Source organism: Propithecus coquereli, unplaced genomic scaffold, assembly GCF_000956105.1.
Source record: "Propithecus coquereli isolate 6110/MARCELLA unplaced genomic scaffold, Pcoq_1.0 Scaffold67, whole genome shotgun sequence".
Lineage (NCBI taxonomy): Eukaryota > Metazoa > Chordata > Mammalia > Primates > Indriidae > Propithecus > Propithecus coquereli.
In genome coordinates this window covers 2,824,023-2,843,526 of record NW_012152729.1, presented here as the reverse complement: position 1 = coordinate 2,843,526, position 19,504 = coordinate 2,824,023, and the positions used below count along the sequence as shown (strand labels likewise).

Sequence of the window (19,504 nt, the reverse complement as noted above, 5' to 3'; positions counted from 1 at the left end):
GAGCCCAGGAGTTTGAGGTTGCAGTGAACTATGATGCCACCACTGCACTCTACCCTACCCGGGGCGACAGAGCGAGACTCTCTCTCAAAAGAAAAAAAAAGAGATAAGGGAGAATTGATCTTACAATATATCAGTACATTAGTATCCATTCCTCATTAAAGGACAATGGAACATATTAAGGACAAATAGTGTAGATGGGGGAAAGGAGGAGGACACACTAGAGCTTTCTCTTATGAATTTAAATACGTAGCACTCACAGATGCTGTTTGTTTTTTCATTACTGCAAGCATTGCTAAGCTGAAAGACTAAAATTCCTATTATTTTAGCTTACTTTGAGTCTTTTTGACTCTTTTTTCATTTGCTAACTTCCATTAGAGAATAAGCAATATATAATCACAAATTTGTAATTTTCTTTTTGCAATTTATTCTATTCGAAGAGAAGAAAATAATGGTATAACTGAAGTTAATGAATTGTATGTAATACATGCTACATATTATATATATAAATACATATATACCTTTGTAACCTTTATACTGTAAATAAAAAATTGCTTTTAGACTTGTATTTTCTTCATTTTTTTTTAAAGGTTGAAATAGTTTCAAACCTATAGGAAAGTTTCAAAAATACAAAAACCTCCTATATGCCCTTCGCCCAGATTTTCCAGTTGTTAACATTTTGCCACATTTGTTCCATGACCTTGTCTTTTTCTGACATGATACTCTATCTCCCTTAAATTCTCTGGTGTGTACCTCCAAAACACAAGGACATGCCCTGCATCGCAACCACGCAGCCCTCCCAATTAGGAAATCGACATTGGTCCAACACCACCACCCGCTCCGAGACCCCACTCAGATTCATCCCAGCTGTGTTTCCCCTTCCTTTCTGGCCCAGGATCCTACTCGGGACCACCTGCTGTCACGTCTCATCAGTCAGGACCAGCTCCTCGGTCTCGCCCTCGCTCTCGCGTGCCCAGGAGTCTCAGAGAGCACAGGTCTCTCGTTCTGCAGGATGACCCTGCGCTTGGCTCTGCCCAGGACCAGACCCGGTCACTGCTCTTGGCAGGAAAACCATAGAAGCAACGCCAGGCTCTCCTCCGGGTACCCTGTTAGGAGGCACACAATGGTCACCTGTCCCACCACTGCCGGCGTTAACTTCAATCACCTGGTCCAGTTAGTGTCTCCATCGCTTTCCCGTTTGTCTCTGATTAGCGTTCGGTGGGGAGATACTCTCAGATGTGCCAATATTCTGTGCTTCATCAGACCACCCCCACCAGCTTAACATCCATTGATAACTCCTGTGCGTACCTGCCACTGGGATGGTTGCCAGCGGCGATTATCTAGTATCATTCCTTCTGCCTTTAGTAGTTGCCATTTTGCCAGAAGCCAGAACTTCCCCTTCGCCCCCATGTATTAAAGATTCACGATTCCTGGTTTTAAGTGGGTTTTAATGCACTGCTTATTTTAATGTCCAAATTATCGTAGATTTGGCCAGTAGGAGCCCCTTCGAAAGTTCTGGAATCAGCCATTTTTCCACAAAGCCCTGAGGCTTTTTAACGCAGGATGATATTTAGAAACCAAGATCCAGGTGCTTGGTTTGCTCATTACTACACGGCAAAGAAAACGTGCATGGGTGTGTACACGTGTGCTGTACATATATACACATCTATATTTCCAGATCATATATTTAAAAACCACTCAGATACTTCTAACACATGAGGAGTCTAACTTCCCCATCCATGTTTGTAAATCCCTTCTCAGACAGTGAGTCATCTTTGACTCCAATTATTGTCAATACGGTTACTTATTTGCTTAAATAGTTATTTGTGCAACATGACTAGCACCCCAACCGCTCGGGTCACTGCTCCCCGCCCTCCCACCTCCCGCCACACTGCCCTGCGCCTCTGCCCCCATCCTCTCCCTCTCACCTCAGGGCTGCGCAGGGGAAGGGCAGGGAAAAGGAGGGAAGGTGGGAACAGAAGCAATTTGCATGTTTTTTGCCCTCAATTTTTTCTCTTACGGGAAAGACTTGTGACCAAGTGAATCACCTGTCTCTGGGGCCATTGTGAAGCAGATTCACAACAACCCCACTCTTAAAAACTTAGCTTTGGTTCCAGTGCCACCACTTTCTGTGGGACGGAAGCTTACTCACGGGACCAATCTGAGCTTTATCATACTTTGAGTCACATAGAGGAGAGGGGAGCGAGAGAGAAGTTTCTCAGGAATCGCATTAGGAATCACCAGTGCTAAAACTATCAAATAATTGGGTGTCAGTCACTTACTTTTTGTGGTTTTGTCAGAATGCTGGGTTTCGGCACCAAAGATGTCCGGGTGGAGTCTGCCCTCGGTTGGTGGTGTGCTCTTGGCCGAAGAATAATCAGACACACCAAAGTGTCAAGTCCATACTATTATCCCAGTCCTCTGACTCCTTGGAAAAATCACCGACAAGGCCAATACGCCGGAGTAATCTCAGGCAGAAGCAGTTTCACAAGAGCCGCTCTGTCTCCGCGAGTGGAGACAAACCAACTCACTACTAACTTCTCCGATTGTTCCCTTTCATTAGCCCACTCTGGGGGTGGGGGCTCTTGGGAGGTGTGGCATGTTAGCAAATGATCAACAGGTGTCCTCAAAATTCCATCTGTTTATAAGAGCTCCCCCTAACAAAGCCCACCTGGGGGGTGAACTGCAATGCCGTTTCAAGCTAATGGCATATTAATTACCCTTATATTACTTTAGATCACTTTCTAAATCTTACTATGCCTGGGCTGGGAATTCCCAGATGGATAAAGCATTCCCTCCTTCCCTAGGAGGAGCAGTTGCTCGGGGATAGGATTAAGGGAGGGGCAACATGACACAAAAATGGAGTGCCCACCCCTGTCCTTCTTCCCAGGTGGAGCAACTGCTCGAAACAGCACCAAAGCAGGGAGCCCTTGTCCCGAGAAGAGCCCGAGATCCTAACGATCTGCCTAACATTATCAGCATTCAAAACTTCATTCACCTGGCCGGGCGCGGTGGCTCACGCCTGCAATCCTAGCACTTTGGGAGGCCGGGGCGGAAGGATCCCTTGAGCCCAGGAGTTCAAGACCAGCCTGAGTGAGATAGCGAGGACCCCCCCCCCCGAATCTCTACAAAAAATACAAAAATTAGCCAGGCACGGTAGCACGCACCAGCTACTCCGGAGGCTGAGGCAGGAGGATCCCTAACGTCCAGAAGTTTGAGGTTGCTGTGAGCTATGATGATGCCACTGCACTCTAGCCTGGGTAACAGAGCGAAATCCTGTCTCCAAAAACAAAAAGCTTTCAAGATAATTGGCTGAGAGCAAGAAAAAAGAAAAAAAAACTTTATTCACCTGAACCCGGTTTTGTTCGCCCTCCCTCCACACTGCTCTTGGCCCCCATTCAAGGGGTTCTTCAACGAGTTGTCACATTCCTTGGCACGAGCCCCAGGGTGCTGGGGTTTGCACAGTCTGATTTCACTAGGTTGTACTGGCTAACCAGAGCTGACTCACTGGGCCAAGACTGGGTTTACAATATGCGCCACATTCTTTGCATCAGCAGAACACAATCTAGAAAAGAACTGTGTGCGAAACGGCGAATGGAATTGTGAATTTGAAAGTCAATGACTTGCTTCCTAAAGTGTGGGAGTTGAGAACCTGATCTCTGCTATAGTGAGAAAGTTAGAACATGAAGTTATTGATCTGATTCAGAATCATCAAGCCTAAATATGTCACATGTGCCAGCCCCAAAATGACTTGAAGTTTAGTGCCTGTGCTCCCTCTTTCCCTCCTCCACGCACTTCCCCACCCCCAGCAATGGCAACACCGCTGCAGAACTGAGGCTTTTGCTTTCAACAGCTTGAGAGGCGGTTTTCAAGCTATCATCACCTGGCTTCTAAGGAGAAAATCTACAGTGGTGTCCAGTGAGATGGGGAGACCCCTGAGCCTCTAGAACTCAGAGGGGAAAATAAATTTCTGTTGTTTAAGGCACTCAGTCTATTATTTTGTTATGGCAGCTCTAGCAAGCTAATACAGCCTCTTCTATTTATGGGGACTTTTTAATTCCATCTTTCAACTTGGGCAGCCCATCTACTGTGGGAGGTTAATATGTTCTCAACTTCTGTTTGCTCTTTGATTCTTAATAAACTAATTATTAATTCTTTCAGCATATATGGAGTATCTATTTTGTGCTAGGCTCCTGGAGAAGACCCAGCCCTGCCCCTTCAATGAGGAGAGTGACTGCCAAGTACCGTGACAGCAAATAATGCCTCCCCGCCAAGCTCCATCAGTGCCTGAGGAGCAGAATGCTCAGGTAGAAGCCGAGAAACCATGACTGGCAGTGTGTGTGATGCCTCTCACCCAGATGCTTCAAGGCTGCGTCCTGCCACTCCTGCCACTGTCCCAACTTCAGCGTCCACGGACATGTTCCAGCACCCTGGCCTTTTGGTCCCTGGACCTCCTCACAGGCATGATGGCCCCTGCACTCCATGTCACCCATCCATCCCTTCTGCTCCCATGGTCACCTCCTGGACTGCGTTATTGCCAAAAACAGCCATTTCCAGAAAGAATAACTGAAGCGTCCCTGTCCAGCTCGCTCCTCTTGTGGCTCCCTTCCAACCTCGTGGGTCCCCAGCAGTCCACTGACTCTTCCGCCTTCTTTCTATCCGCCGCCTACTGCATGCAGCTTGGATCCCGTAGGCTCCCGTCTCAGTAGCGTCCCCTCGCGTCTCCCTCTTCACAGCGCCACCTGGACGAACCCAGCCGCTCCTGTAGCTGAGTGCTGGGGAGCAAATCGGGACCTCTATACATTTTTTAGAGATTGCCAACCTCTACCAGGTCTTCCCTCCACGCTGCTCACTTTTGCTTCACTTGAAATGATTTTCAAACCATCCTTACTCTCCTCAAACCCCAGACCTCCCCTCCTTTCCTCTTTCAGCAGATGCTCTTATCTCCTGATTCACCAAGAATACAGACATCACCCAAATGTACTCTCTGGCAGACCTAGGCAGGCAGCTACCTTCTCCTTCTCTGCCGCCGTAACGTCCAACGCCGAGCCTACCACCTACACATTTATCCCGTCCCCATGGGTTAGCCTTCTTAACTAGATCATACCTATTGTTTTGATTTTTCCTATTGGTTTTTAAACATGCTCAACTCTTCTCCAACTAACAATCATCAAAAAAAAAAAAATCCCTTGTGGATCGCACAACTCTTACAGCTATTGCTTTAGGCCTTCCTTTCTCTTCCCAGTCAGACTTCTAGAAAGAGCTGTGCCTCCTCATGGACTCCATGTCCTCGGGATCCACTCACCCCCGGCCCGCTGCAGTGTGGCTCCTGCCTTCGTCCCTGGCCAAGCCCATCGCTGTCTCCCCTCTCACTGTCTGCCTTCCCAGCCGCGTTAGGTACTGCTGCCCCCTCTCTCCTTATCAACAGTCTCCCCACCTCCCGCCCCTTGAGACACTTCCAGAACACTCTTCTGGCTGTCCTACCCCCCACCGTCTTTCTGGGCTGCTTTGCAGGCTCGCCCTCCTCTGGCCAGCAGATCTCAAAGCTCTCGTCACCTCGCCCTACTCTCTATTCCCTAGGAGACCTCACTTGCAGAGCTTCCATTCCCACCTATGCCAGATGTCTCACAGATATCTCCTCTGAGTTCCAAATGTATACACCCATCTGACATTTGATGTTTTCACAGGGATATTTCAAAGGCACATCAAACTCATGATCTTCCTCAGCCCCTACTCCCTAAAGCTATATGTGTCCAGTCTTCCCATCTCAGAGCACCAGCAGTCCAGGAGCCAAAGCCAGGAGTCATCTCTGTCCCTTCCTGCCCCTTATTGTTCACCGTATCCAGTCTTCTTCCAAGTTCTCATGATCTGTTTTCTAAAACCTCTCCACCCTGTATATGTCTCTCCATGGCCCTCCCAGCTTCCCTCATCTCTTCTGGATTATGGCAATAGCTTCATACTGCTGTTGCCACCCCATTCCTGCAATCTGTTTTCTGACTAGGGCTAGAATCATCTCTATAAAATGCAAAAAGCATAAACCAAAACCAAAAAAAAAAAACCCACAACAAACAAAATCTTTAAAAAAACAGTTTCCCCACTTGTAATCCTAGCACTCTGGGAGGCCGAAGAAGGAGGATCACCTGAGCTAAGGAGTTCAAGACCAGCCTAACTAAGAGCGAGACCCTGCCTCTACCAAAAATAGAAAAAAAAATTAGTCGGGCGTTGTGGACCGCACCTGTAGTCCCAGCTACTCGGGAGGCTGAGGCAGGAGTATTGCTTGAGCCCAGGAGTGTGAGGTTGCAGTGAGCTAGGATGACGCCATGGCACTCTACCTGGGGCAGCAGAGTGAGACTCTGTCTCAAAAAAAAAAAAAAAGAAAGAAAGAAAGAAAAAAGAAATAGTTTCCCATTGTTCTTGGGATAAAACCTAAAATCTTTACCGTAGCCAGATGTCCTGGCCCCTGCCACCTTCCCAACATCAGTTCAAGTTAGACTTTCACTTACTTTCTGCTGTGTGGCCATCTGAGCCTTCTTCCAATTTCTCCACCGCTGTCCTCCTCGGGGCTTTTGCACAGGCTGCTTCATCGACCTAGAATGCGCCTCCCCCCCACACTCCAATCCCTCCAGACTCCACTTAGGGGTCTTTCCTGACCCTCTATCTTGGGTAGGTTACCTGTGAGAAGCTCACACAGCACATGGGCCTTAACACGCTTACTACCTCCTGATGAACTTCACCTTTCTTAGACTCCTCTAGAACCGAGTAGGCCCCTCTACAACTGTTTTGATCATTCTTGTATTCCCAGAAACTAGCACGGAGCCCCGCGCACAGTACGGCCCTCGTAAATATTGAATGAACGTGAACAACCAATCTGCTGTGCTGAAGTTCACCCGGGTGAAGCCCCCAGTTTCGGAGGTTTAGCCACTTTCCTAAGGAGAAATGTATAAGGCTTAATATTTAAAAAGCAAAACAAACTGGCTTTAGAGTCACCTGTATCTTAACAGTTACCAGTGACTGACCCCCAGCGCGGGACACATTGTGTTTGCATTAGCTAGCTCATTCATTTCCCCTAAAAGCCAGACAAAGCAGGTACTAATTGTTATTATACCCTGTTAAACATGAGGAACCAAAGCTCTGGGAACTTAGTTTTATTGTGCAAATAAAACTGCCCCATAAGTGCCATTTTATTCCAAGTGGGTCCAGGACTTCCGGATTCTACCCTGCCCCGCCCCCAGCCCCGCCCCTCGACCCCGGGTCCCTCCAGGCCCCGCCCCAGCCCTCATCCCGCCCTTTCCCCGCCCCTACCCGTTCCCCGCCCCGCCTCTCGTCCCGCTCCCCTGCCCTCGCCCGGCTTCCTCGGGGAGCGGTGCCTGCAGTGCGGGCCGTGGCCGCCGGGGGGCAGCCGCGCCGCTCAGGCCCGGCCGCTCTGGGCAGCGCTCCTCGCTCGCCCTCGGACTCGGCTCCGGCTGCGAGCTGTTGCCCTGCCCGCGCCCAGCGCCGACCGCCCGGTCCCCGCGCCGGACCCAGTACCTCGGCTCCCCGGGGCCGGACCGAGGTCGCAAGCAGCGCCGTGGGGTGTGGGGCGGAACCAGGAGATGAAATGACAACGTCAACCCTCCAGGTACCGGGCACGGCCAAGGCGGCGCGGCGGGGCCTGCGGGCCGCAGAGCGGGGCGGGCGGGCGGCCTCCTCGGAGCCCCAGCCTCGCGGCCCCCGCCTCCGCCGCCCCGCTCCCGCCTCCACCCGTTTCTGTTTCACGCGCTCGGAGCCGAGCGGCCTCTCCACCCCCAGGCCCCGGCCCTCGCCCCGCTGGCCAAGCCCGGTGGCCGCTACGTGCCCCCGGCGCCCCGGAACCGCCGTGTTGATCGGCCTCACCCGGGCCTCACGGGCCGCCTCGGGGAGCTCGGCCCGGGGTCCGGTTAGTCGCTCAGAGAGCGATGCTCACTCCCTCCTCCTCCTGCCCCGGGTCCTGGAAGTCCCTCCGCCCTCCTTTGGCACAAGGCCCGGCTCCTTCCTCACTCTCGACTTCCTCTTCTCGGCCTGCGACCCTTCATTCATTCCCTAGGTAGAGCAGGGTGGTGCTGGGGTGGCGCCACCTAGACGAATGACGGACCCACCCTCCAGGTGCTGTCAGTCTTGCAGGGCCAGAAAACGTAAACATGCTCAGGCGTCAGCCTTGGTTTGTATCTCAGCTCTGCCACTCACTAGCATGTGACCTTGGGCTACTTTTTTGACCGTGGAAAATCAGGTTTCCTTGTCTGTAAAATGGGTTAATACCCTGTAGGGTTGTGACAATGGCTCTGGATTGAATAATTCAGGTAAAGTATTCTTACCATAGTGTCTGGTACATAGTAAATGCACAGTAAGGACGGCAGGTCAAGTGCTTGAGGGAGTTAGGTAGGATTTCATGGAAGCAGGGGCATCGGAGGAAGGGCAGCATTCAGATGCCTGGAGGTGGGGCGGATGGTTACTCCAGGTGAAGGAAGACGTGGGGACGGGCGTGAATAAGCTGGGGTACTAGGCTAGGAATTAGACGGAGACCAAAGCCAGACCCCACCATCAGCCAGCAGAAGCTGCAGATCCCATCTGCCCAGCCAGGTTTTATATGGCCTGTGAGCTAAGAATATTTTTTATGTTTTTTTAAAAATAGCTGAAGACATAACTCACATACCATGCAACTCACCCATTTAAAGGGTACGGTTCAATGCTTTTAGTATATTCACGGAATTGTGCAGCCATCACCACAATCATGTTTTGGAACATCTTTCTGCTGGGCATGGTGGCTCCAGACTGTAATCCCAGAGCTTTGGGAGGCCGAGGCAGGAGGATCACTTGAGGCCAGGAGTTCGAGACCAGCCTGAACTGAGACCCTGTCTCAGAAACAAGAACAAAAACCTTCGTCATCCCAAAAGAAACCCTGCACCCTTTAGCTGTCACCCCCCAATCCCTCCATCCCTCCCAGCTCTATCCAACCACTAATCTAAGTTCTATCTCTATGATAGATTTGCCTGTTCTGGGCATTTTATATAAATGGTGTCATACAATATGTGGTCCTTTGTAACTGGAATGTCATAGGTTTTTACATTTTTTAAATGGCTGGAAGACATGTTGCATGACACTTGCAAATCATGAAATTCAAATTTCAGTGTCTATAAATAAAGTTTTATTGGAACACATCCCCGCTCATTTATTTACGTGTTGTCTGTGGCTGCTTTTACGCTACAAAGGTAGAGCTCAGTATTTGCTACAGAGGTGGCTGGCTGGCAAAACCTAAAATATTTATTGTCTGGTCCTTTACAGAAGGTTTGCCAGTCCCTCTGTTTGCACACCCTTGTTACCCTTTTCTTTCCTTCTCATCCTTTGCCATACGTGTTACTAGAGATGCAACAGGGCTGGCAGTTTTATTTGTCACCTTACTCTCTGGTTAGGCAAAAGTGTTTCTACTGAAACTAAGGCCTCCTGCATGTGAAAAACTGTAAGTGGTTGCCAGAAAAATCTACTGCACTCTTAGGTGCACTGATAGAGGATCTAGAAGAAGGGAGGTAATGGGTCTGCTCTGCTCCATGGGGGAGACTACCTGAGGTATTGCTGTCCTGAGGACACACCCAAGAAAGAAGCTGTATAGAGTAAAAACATCCGAGGAATTGGGGGTGTTTGCTCTGGAGAAGAGACGCCACCAGGGGCCGGAGCACTGCCTTCAGGTCTTGTCTGAAGGAACACCGTAGGGAAAAGAGTAGACGAGTGGAGCTTGTACAGAAGCTAATTGTCCGAGAAGGTTCACTCTCTGTAGGTGGCAGAGGGAGCCAAAGCTTGAAAACAGCAGCCAGCACCTGCACCCCTCTCCTTGTCTCTTTGGTCTAGTGGGTTCCCTTAACTCAACCTGGCCCGACTCACCCCAGCCCCATCCCCTTTCTAGAACTATCTGTGTGTCTTTCTTTCGGAGCTGGCAGATGAGGAAGGGCTAAACAAATGCCCTGGCCCTGCCGAGAGCCGGTCAGGAGGTTTATTGTTTGCTGTGCCCGGAACTGTGGGTCTGGGGTGGGATCTGCCTGCCCGGCAGCCAGCACTGGATCAGACTGAGGAGGAGGATGCTGGTCGTGTTTCCTGGGTTGGTGAAACTCCAGTTTTAAAAACTGGATATGTAAGTGCTCTCAGTTCAGCCTAGGACACCAGCCTACAGGATTTATTAGATACCCAAAGACACTCACGCTCACAGAGTTCTTAGAAGGTTCGAGAGGACAGTTCCCCTCAATTGGCAGCTCGTCGCTGCCTCTGGAGTAAGCAAGCACTTTTCTCACTGGAGGTAACTGGTATATTGAGCCGTTTGTCTAAGCATCTCCTCCCTGGGTGTCGACTTTAGACAGTTTAGGAAAACTGTCTTCTCTTTTCTTCTAAAGAAACAAGTTGCGTTGGGCCAGTAGAAGGGGTAGAGATGTCTTTGAGTCTCTCCCAGAAATTCTCAGGTCCATGAAGCACTCTTCTAGCTGGCTGGCTCTTCTCTGGCCCTGAGGCCAAGTACAGTTTCTGGCCTCCTCGCTGAGCAAATCATCAATCATTTGCTTCCGGGTGTCCCCTCTTCCAGGCTCTCGGTCTTGTTTCTTTTTCCCTCGAGGCAGTGGAATAGAAAGTCCTGTGGAGCCGCCCTTTAAGCCCCAGCCTGAGATAGTAGGCCAGGCGTCCACTTGCTGAGATCCAGAGTGAGGACTGAGAAGGAGGTTGCTTTTAACTGGATGAGCTTATTGTGAAGGGGACAGCTAGCTTTCCAAGCCTCCTTTTAAGGCCTTTCTAGGAGATGTTGGAGAAGTAGGCCAATGTAATGGTCTGCGAGTGATAAATCCACAGGCCTGGCGACATCTCTCATCATACCTCATCCTGCTCCCTGTGACCCCAGGACTCTCCAGATCTCCTAGGAAGCACTGAGCTATCTGCTTTGCCTTTCCAGAAAGCCATTGATCTGGTGACAAAAGCCACAGAAGAGGATAAGGCCAAGAATTACGAGGAGGCGCTGCGGCTTTACCAGCATGCCGTGGAGTATTTCCTCCACGCTATCAAGTGTGAGTCACGCTTGGGGTCCTCCCTGGCTGCAGCGAAGAGAAGAGGGTGGGCACATGGGGCTCACGGGGGCCCTCTCTGGTTTCCCGTTGCAGATGAGGCACACAGCGACAAGGCTAAGGAGAGCATTCGAGCCAAGTGCATGCAGTACCTAGACCGGGCTGAGAAGCTCAAGGATTATTTACGAAACAAAGAGAAGCACGGCAAGAAGCCAGTGAAAGAGAGTCAGAGTGAGGGCAAGGGGTGAGTGTGCAGGAGTGTGCAGCTGGCCCCTGGCGGCCTGGAGCCCCCGAGCATGTGGACCCTCTTCACGTGTCGCTGTCATTCTTGGTGCTAAGGCTGCCTTGGACTTCCACAGCGCCTGCCTTAGGGGGAATTCGCCTCACGATACAGTAATGGCAGTGCCGACAGCTGCTTTCATTAAGCACTTCACAGAATACCTCTGTGCACATCATCTCTTGGGATCTGCACACAACAGCTGTGTGGGAGAGGGGGCACCCAGTGTGGAGGCTGTCACCCTTGGACTCTGCAGCCCAACTCTCGGGGTATAACCTGGCTCTGTCACTTGCTAGCTGTGTGGTCCTGGACATGTTCCATGAGCTCCCGTGCCTCCATTCTCCACATCTGGGAAGGGGGAAGAGATGGAACTCCCCTCTAGCAGTGCTGTAAAGAGAGGCTGTGGGCGAAGCCCTTAGAGGAGAGCGTGGCACACAGTGAGCAGCCGGCCAGGGCCAGCCGCTGTTGTAATCTGAGAATCATCATCTCATCTGACAGGTGAGGCAGCCGCCTCAGAGGTTCAGAGATTTGCCAAGGCCACAGAGCCAGTGCATGATGGAGCCTGGAGCCACGTCCAGGGCCCCTGTCTCTGACTCCTGAGCCCGTGCTCTCTCCACAGCCTCTCACCTCTGGGCTTCGCCCACTGCGGCGATTCCAGTCAGCTGGGCACACGCCAGGGCTGTCCTGCAGGCAGGGCGAGGGGAGGGTCCTCAGGCCAGGAGGGTCACAGCAGGGGAGAGGTGGGTGGTGTGTCAGCTGTCTGACCAGAACTGGGAGGCTCTGCCCTCCGGGATGGAGAGTATGTGCCCCAGAGTGAGAGACAGACCTAGGAGCGGGCAGGAGGCCGAGGATCTCCAGGAGGGATTAAAGAGTTCTGAGGATGACAAATAAATTATGTCAGGGTAGGACTCACCGCCGGGACGAGGGTAGTTACCGTGTGGTTCTCCCCAGGTGTTCCCTTGCAGATTTACATTTTTCCCCTTCTCTGTCCTCTGGCACATGACTACTTTGGAGTCACAGCCACATGCTGTCTGTCCCGGAGTCTGTACAAAAGGCTCCCGACAGCTGCGTAGCTTCCCTGACTGCTCTTTAAGTGCAGCGAAGGCACATTTCCCTCACCAGCCTTTGGGAGAGGGCTGGTGTCCCTTTTGTCATTCCCTTAATGAAGAAACAAGGCTGGGTTATGAGTGTGTGCTGGAGGATCAGAGGCGAGTTGCTCAGAGTGTGGGCCCAGATGTCCTCAAAGGTACCTGCTTGCCGGGCACTCCCCGATGTGAGCAGGGACAGTGCTCCTTGACCACCGTGCCGGTGGCAGAGCCTGGCCTCACTCGAGAGCCTCCCTGCTCCCAGGCTGAAAGGCCAGCTTGTCATCACCTGTCTCCTTTCCCAGCAGCGATAGTGACAGTGAAGGGGATGATCCGGAGAAAAAGAAATTACAAGAACAACTGATGGGTAAGAGGCTCAAGGCGCTGTGGCAGTGGGAGGGGATGCAGCGTCGGCCCCTGTTGGGTCGGCTCGTGCTCATGGGCCGGGCACCGGGTCGGCCTCCCTCTTGCAGGTGCAGTTGTCATGGAGAAGCCCAACATACGGTGGAGTGACGTGGCCGGGCTGGAGGGGGCCAAAGAGGCCCTCAAAGAAGCTGTCATTTTGCCAATTAAATTCCCACACTTGTTCACAGGTGAGAGTTGAGCCACTTTAGGCCCAGACAAAAAAAAAAAAAAAAAAAATACCGGGTTTCTGAGGGAGCCAGCCCAGGGGTCCCACTCTACGGTCTCTGGGAGCAGGTGGCAACTCGGCTCCCCATCCCGCAGGGGGCCCGGCCCCAGCCCTGCCTCATGCTCACAGTCAGGAGTGGCCCCAGCCTACTCACCGTGCTCAGAAACACTTTTGTGACTAGACCCATGTGTTGGCCATCCCAGTGGGTGGGCAGGGCTAGCCAGTGTCACTTTGCGAGGTTATGGGGTCATTAGCAAGGGCCAGGGCCAGGCTCTCAGCAGGTAATTTAGTTCTCTTCCCTGCTTTCCTCCTAGAATCATTTGTTTTACAGAACTTTTTCTTATTGCATTTACAGTGACTAAAGATCTGCCTTTTTTTGTTCCCTTTCCCCAATCAGCAAGAAGCTCACTTCCGTTTACTCTCTGTTGTAGGCAAGCGTACCCCTTGGCGAGGGATACTGCTCTTTGGACCCCCTGGCACAGGGAAATCCTACCTGGCCAAAGCTGTGGCCACAGAGGCCAACAACTCCACCTTCTTCTCTGTGTCCTCCTCAGATCTGATGTCCAAGTGGTTGGGGGAGAGTGAGAAGTAAGTCAGCCCTGGGAGCTGCCGGCGGACCAGCTTCCCTGCCTCTTGGGGTCCCCTCCCAGAGGAGCTGCTGTTGGTATTCAGGGAGAGTAGCCAGATTGGATGGGACGCTGTCCTGACAAAGGCGGGTGAACTTGGGAGAGATGAGGTGCTCAAGAAGGGAAGGGAAAGGAGCCAAGAACTGGCTAGCAGTTGAGTGTCCCCTGAGGGGGCATTTTATATATTAATAGTTAACTTATACCCCACACTGACTCCCATTTTGCAGATGAAGAAACTGAGGCTCAGAGGAAGGGAACTGACTTGTGCTAAGTCCAGAGCCAACGAATGGGGCTCCCAGAATTTGCAGCAGATGCTAAGGCTTGCTCTTCCTCTTGGTACAGTGCTGCCAGAGGATTGGTCACCACCATTTTCCCTGCAATCCAGGCACGACTGTTGTCTCAGCCTCTCTGTGGGAAGGGCAAGAGGAGAGCTGTGGCAGCTGGGCCCTGGGTGGGCATGTACGAGAGTGTCCAGATCCTGACCCCGTTTCTCACCTCCACAGGCTAGTCAAGAACCTGTTTGAGCTGGCCCGGCAGCACAAGCCCTCCATCATCTTCATCGACGAGGTGGATTCCCTCTGCGGATCCCGAAACGAAAATGAGAGCGAAGCTGCCCGAAGGATCAAAACGGAGTTCTTGGTCCAGATGCAGGGTGCGTGCTAGTCCCGGGTCCCCCCTTGGCCTTCCTTCTACCTACAGCCAACCCTTGGCTTCACTATTTAGCTGTGGCTCGAGTCCTTCTCAGCCCCATCTCCTCAGGCTGGAGATGGCCTGTCATCGGGGAGAGGCTCCTGAGGCCTCTGCCACGCCGACTACTCTGGGGCAGTCAGTGCTGGAAGTCTCTGCACCCTTGGCAAGCCCACACCAGAAATTTAATTTCAGTTGGGACCTTGCCAGTGGTGGCACAGGGACGGCTTCAATTGATGACACACAAAGCCCCAGAGGTCTGTCCCCACAGGTTCTGACTTATCCTTGCAGGTGTCCAGAGTCACCGTCTTTCGTCTCCCTTTCTTCTCAGGCGTGGGGAATAACAACGATGGGACTCTGGTTCTTGGTGCCACAAACATCCCGTGGGTGCTAGATTCAGCCATTAGGAGGAGGTAAGTCTTCCCAGGAGCCAGGGACTGAAGTCTTTCTCCAGCCGTGGTCAGCCCACTGTTAGCAGCCTGTGGTGTAGCCTGACCTCATTTCCCCGGAGTCTTCCCTGTGTCCGTGTGTCGAGCGGAGTCCTTTCTCGTCTTGTGAGTCTCCATACTGCCCCTTCCATTAATGCCATCCTGCCACCTGCTCTCAATTCCTGCCATGTGCTTGGCTCTCTAGGTTTGAAAAGCGAATTTACATCCCCTTGCCAGAGGAAGCCGCCCGTGCCCAGATGTTCCGGTTGCATCTGGGGAGCACGCCCCACAACCTCACAGATGCCAACATCCACGAGCTGGCCCGCAAGACAGAAGGCTACTCAGGTGCAGACATTAGCATCATCGTGCGGGACTCGCTCATGCAGCCCGTTAGAAAAGTACAGTCAGCAACACACTTCAAAAAGGTGAGTGACCAGCAAGCAGTTGCTTAGAAAATGTCACAGAAAGGGGGAATTATTGGTTTTCTTTGCCAGCTCCCTGGTCCTGCTGCCTGGCTGCTCAGGTGACACATTATTGGTCTCCCGGAGGGCCAAGGACAAGTGCCAGGTGGGGCCGCTGGCTTTGGGGGCAGGGCTGTACCCACTTCGCTCTCCTGGCAGTTCTTGCCTGAGTGTGACCATCTCAGAATATGTAAAACCAGAGGACAGTGCACCATATTAGCAGCAAGGCCGCTGTCTCCATCAGCACTGTGCTCTTGTGCGCCAAACAAATGTTTGGAAAGTGCTGGATATAGAATTACTGATTGTAAGGAAGGCTCATACATTTGTTCAGCAAATCCTCATTGAGGGCTTGCTGTGGGTCCTACTGTGTGCCTGGTACTGTCCTAGGTGCTGGGGAGACATCAGTAACTGTAAGAGCCAAAAATCTCTGCCCTCCAGGAGCCTCCTTTCTGGTGGGAGGAGACAGACAGTAAAGGAAATGCTGGTCTCTCAGAGGTGATGGGGGAGAGCAGGGAGAGCGCAGGAGTCTCGGGGGAGGGCTGGGCAGGCTGCATTGTCAAAGGACCCTGGGAGCGGGGGGGGGGACTTGTGCGTCAAGAGTTGAAGCAGGTGAGGAAATGAGCCTTGGGGACATCTGAGGAATGTTCTGCCAATGCAGCAGACTTCAGCTGGAAAAACATTTTTGATGTCACCACATCCATGGTGTGATTCAATGGCATTAATGAGAAAGATAAGGCATTTGGAGCTACAAATTGAGATTCTGGAGGACAGTGGCTGGAAGATGTGCCAATAACCAGCTTCTGATCAGCCTGTGGGAGCCCATCCCTCCTCTGACCCTGAAGACTAGAAACCCTGCATTACCTTCTCTTGAGCATGTCCTTAGAAACCTGAGCTGTCCTGACACTTCCCCAAACACTAAGGGGCAGCCACTCCAGCCAGTCAAATTCCTGTTTGGTTTCAGGTTTGTGGTCCTTCCCGCACCAACCCCAGCATTATGATCGATGACCTCCTGACCCCATGCTCACCAGGGGACCCAGGGGCCATGGAGATGACTTGGATGGATGTCCCTGGTGACAAACTCTTAGAGCCTGTGGTTTGCATGGTAGGTGGCCACTTGGGAGAGAGGACTGCACAAAACCCAGAAAACTGGGAGCTTGGGTCTAAGGTCCCCTCCTTCTGTGTTCTGGGCTGCTGTGGCCCCTCCTAAACCAATGGCCCTTGCAGCTCTGGGTAGCGGGGGCTCCTGCCATGAGACTCGGCGGGGGCCAGGATGGAGGCAGCAGAATTAGCGTTTTATATTCTTCAGCAAGAAAAGTAAAGTCCAGAAAATGTGACTACAGCATTCCACAACTTGGCTGATTTGGTACTCTTTTGGCATGGTTTGGTCTGGTGCAGTTGCAAAGGCAGCTGCTCACCCACTAGTCTGGACTTCTCATCATCTTAGTCTCACCTGTGCCGTCCTGGCAGGAGTCTGCCCTGTGGCTAGCATGGTGGGCATACAGTTATGAAAGACTCCTAATGGGAGTTACGAGATGATGGAGCTTAGATTCCCTCAGACTAGAAGTAGACCTGCCTGGAAATGAGCTGCCTTGGGAGGGAAGAGGGTCCCTGCCATAGGTGGATTCAAGCAGGGCAGCTGTAGGAGTGACCTCGACGGCAGGCCTCTTCCCACCCTGGACTGCACGGTTGTGCAGTGAGGCGAGGCTGAGCACCTGGGGCCTGGCTCCTCAGTTGCGCACTCTTGTCTTTGCAGTCGGACATGCTCCGGTCTTTGGCCACTACCCGGCCCACAGTGAATGCAGACGACCTCCTGAAAGTGAAGAAATTCTCAGAGGACTTTGGACAGGAGAGTTAAAAGCTTCTTCACTTGGGCAATGGTGAAAGTGGGAGGTTGACTGGGGCAAATCCATGGTACTCCCTACATTGGTGGCCAGACAGGGCTGTAGGGCTCATCCTAAGTCACTACAGTGTCCCCTCTGCCATCTCGCTGCCAGCCAGGGAGCAGGAAGAAAGGGCCTCCACAGCCGCAGAGACTCTGCTGCCCGCTGGGCACACAGTGGATCCTGGCTCTTCCTACTTCCTCCTCCTCCTCTCCTGGATGCTCACCAACTCCTTTCTGTGCCCTGTGTGTCATCTCCTTTTTTTTTAATCTTTTTTTGTTCCCCTAAATTAATGCTGCTTGGATTTTCGTCTTGTTTAGAAAGATAAAATCACCTGGAAGCATCAAGGGGTGAGAGCAGCCGAGATGTGAATGGCACAGACTTTGGACAGCTGGCCAGGCCCCACCACCCCGTTCCTTTAATTCCCAAGTTTTGCTCCTTGAGAACGGATTGGCTGACACCCCTACATCCCTCCCAGCCCAAGCTCTGCCTCAAAGACTGAGAGTAAGATAAGCCATTCCTACCCCCCTAGGCTGGCATCCAGGGCCCTGTGTCTTCTTGCAGGAGGAGGAGATGGCTTCTGTGAACACAAAGCTGTTTCGATCAGAACGAGAGAAGGCAGTCAGGCGGGTTTTCACTGCTGCCTTTTCCTCCTGAGTGTAAGAACACTGAACCCAGTCTCTGCCCCTGGGTCCCAGTCCTGGAAATAGTCTAATAAATCCTTTTCCCTTTTTGAGCCACCTGAGTGATTGCATCTTTGACTCTTGTCTGGGGCTCTTGCTTCCAATAAAGACCCTCTGGTTTTCTCTCTCTGCTTGCTCCTCTCTTCTCTTTAGCAGAGTAGAAAGTAAGTACAAGTGTGCACCAACTGCTGTTCTCAGGCCTGTTCTCCAGTCAGGTGTGCAGGGCATAGCTGAGGGTGATTTAAGAACCCTGGATAGAGATCAGAGACTGCAAACAGGGAGGCCTGTGGGCCAGACCTGGCCTGCACCTTTGTTGGTTTGGTCTGGTCTGTCAACATTTAAAAGTCGAGAGCTGATATAAAAATTCAGATTTCTGGCTTCTGGAAGATTAACTTATGCCTCAGAAGATGTAACAGGCCAAAAAAAGGTGGGGGAGGAGATTAAGTTAGATAGTGCTGGGCCTGCGTCCCCATGAGGCAGTCTATCAGCTGCCCTGTTCAGAAGGGGTCACCCTTCCCCACTTATCTGTGCCCCTGTGCCCCAGAGAGCCCTGGAAATGTGCCTGGCAGGCAGCAGAGCAGTAGAGGCTATCCCACATTCAACCTGTGCACACGAATACACCAGAGTCAAACCAGGTTCACCCACAGAAGGCCTGGCCTAGGACCTGAAGCTTGTAGCCTGTGAAGGGGGTGGTTCTAGCCGGCCGTCTCCTCCCAAACCCAGTATTATTCCTCTAGCTTTAAAACCTGAGTGGCCCAGGACTGATTAGTTGGCAGACTCTTAGGTCACATTGGCCTTGCACTGTGTTTCTTTGCTCTGGTTAGGAGCCTCTGCTGAGCTAACTTCTGACCAGTAGCTCGAGGGCCTGACTCCAGTGCTGCTTTCCAAGGCACCCCCCACGTTACCTGGGGCATCAGCAGGCCTGACCTTCAGATGATACATAGGCAGCAACTGTGGCTGGGATCGTTGTCACTTGGGAGTTCTCACCACCAGTTCGTTTGTAAATGCTGGAATAAAAGGAATGGACTGGCCTGTCTGTATAGCTTCACTTTAGCTACTTTATAAGTGTTCTTAAAATTTTACTTCCAGTTATCTTTACTTGAATCAGAAGGTCCTTGGTTCCTTTTTTAACCTGCTTCCTCCTTCCTACAGCTTAAACACCCCGACAAGTCAGAGGGGTTAAGAGAAATGTTAGGAGTGCTATGGTCATCCCCGTAGCTCTAGTTAGTGTTCAGACACGCGGCCTTTCCACATGTCTCTCCGTGATCAGCGACAGAACTACTGCTGATGCCGAACTGACCTCAGACTGATGCAGCAGCCTCGGATTTGGGCTGCCAGCATGTGACCTGACTTCATCTACATTAAACATGTGCAGAAAATTTTCCTTCCTGAAATACTATGAAATTCACTTCCGTACCTGGGGATTCTGTTCTAAACTCTCTGCCTACACTGGCTTTCACTGTGAAAGTGGCTTTTAAAACTCTCATTAGCTCAGTGATGCTGATTTGTGTGTGTGTGTGTGTTTTGTGGCTGATACCTGTCAGACATGGAAGAGATTTTCTTTTTTTTTTTTTTTTGAGACAGAGTCTCACTCTTTTTGCCTGGGCTAGAGTGCCGTGGTGTCAGCCTAGCTCACAGCAACCTCAATCTCCTGGGCTCAAGCGATCCTTTTGCCTCAGCCTCCCGAGTAGCTGGGACTAC

At 51.7% G+C, this 19,504-nt stretch overlaps 1 protein-coding gene across 2 annotated transcripts; it reads left to right on the top strand.

Annotated features, from left to right (window-relative positions):
• The first annotated feature begins 7,425 nt into the window (after positions 1–7,425).
• On the top strand, positions 7,426–17,862 carry VPS4A (vacuolar protein sorting 4 homolog A (S. cerevisiae)). 2 transcript variants are annotated; one of them, XM_012660582.1, is made up of 11 exons: positions 7,426–7,615; positions 10,937–11,048; positions 11,142–11,289; positions 12,713–12,774; positions 12,881–13,000; positions 13,470–13,626; positions 14,168–14,316; positions 14,683–14,764; positions 14,985–15,204; positions 16,202–16,342; positions 16,994–17,862. In XM_012660582.1, the coding sequence occupies exons 1-11, from the start codon at positions 7,595–7,597 to the stop codon at positions 17,093–17,095; spliced, it is 1,314 nt and encodes a 437-aa protein (XP_012516036.1). In that variant the 5' UTR covers positions 7,426–7,594; the 3' UTR covers positions 17,096–17,862. The 2 variants fall into 2 exon arrangements, with proteins under 2 accessions (XP_012516036.1, XP_012516037.1); XM_012660583.1 differs by having other exon boundaries at positions 7,431–7,615; positions 12,716–12,774.
• Positions 17,863–19,504: the final 1,642 nt, after the last annotated feature.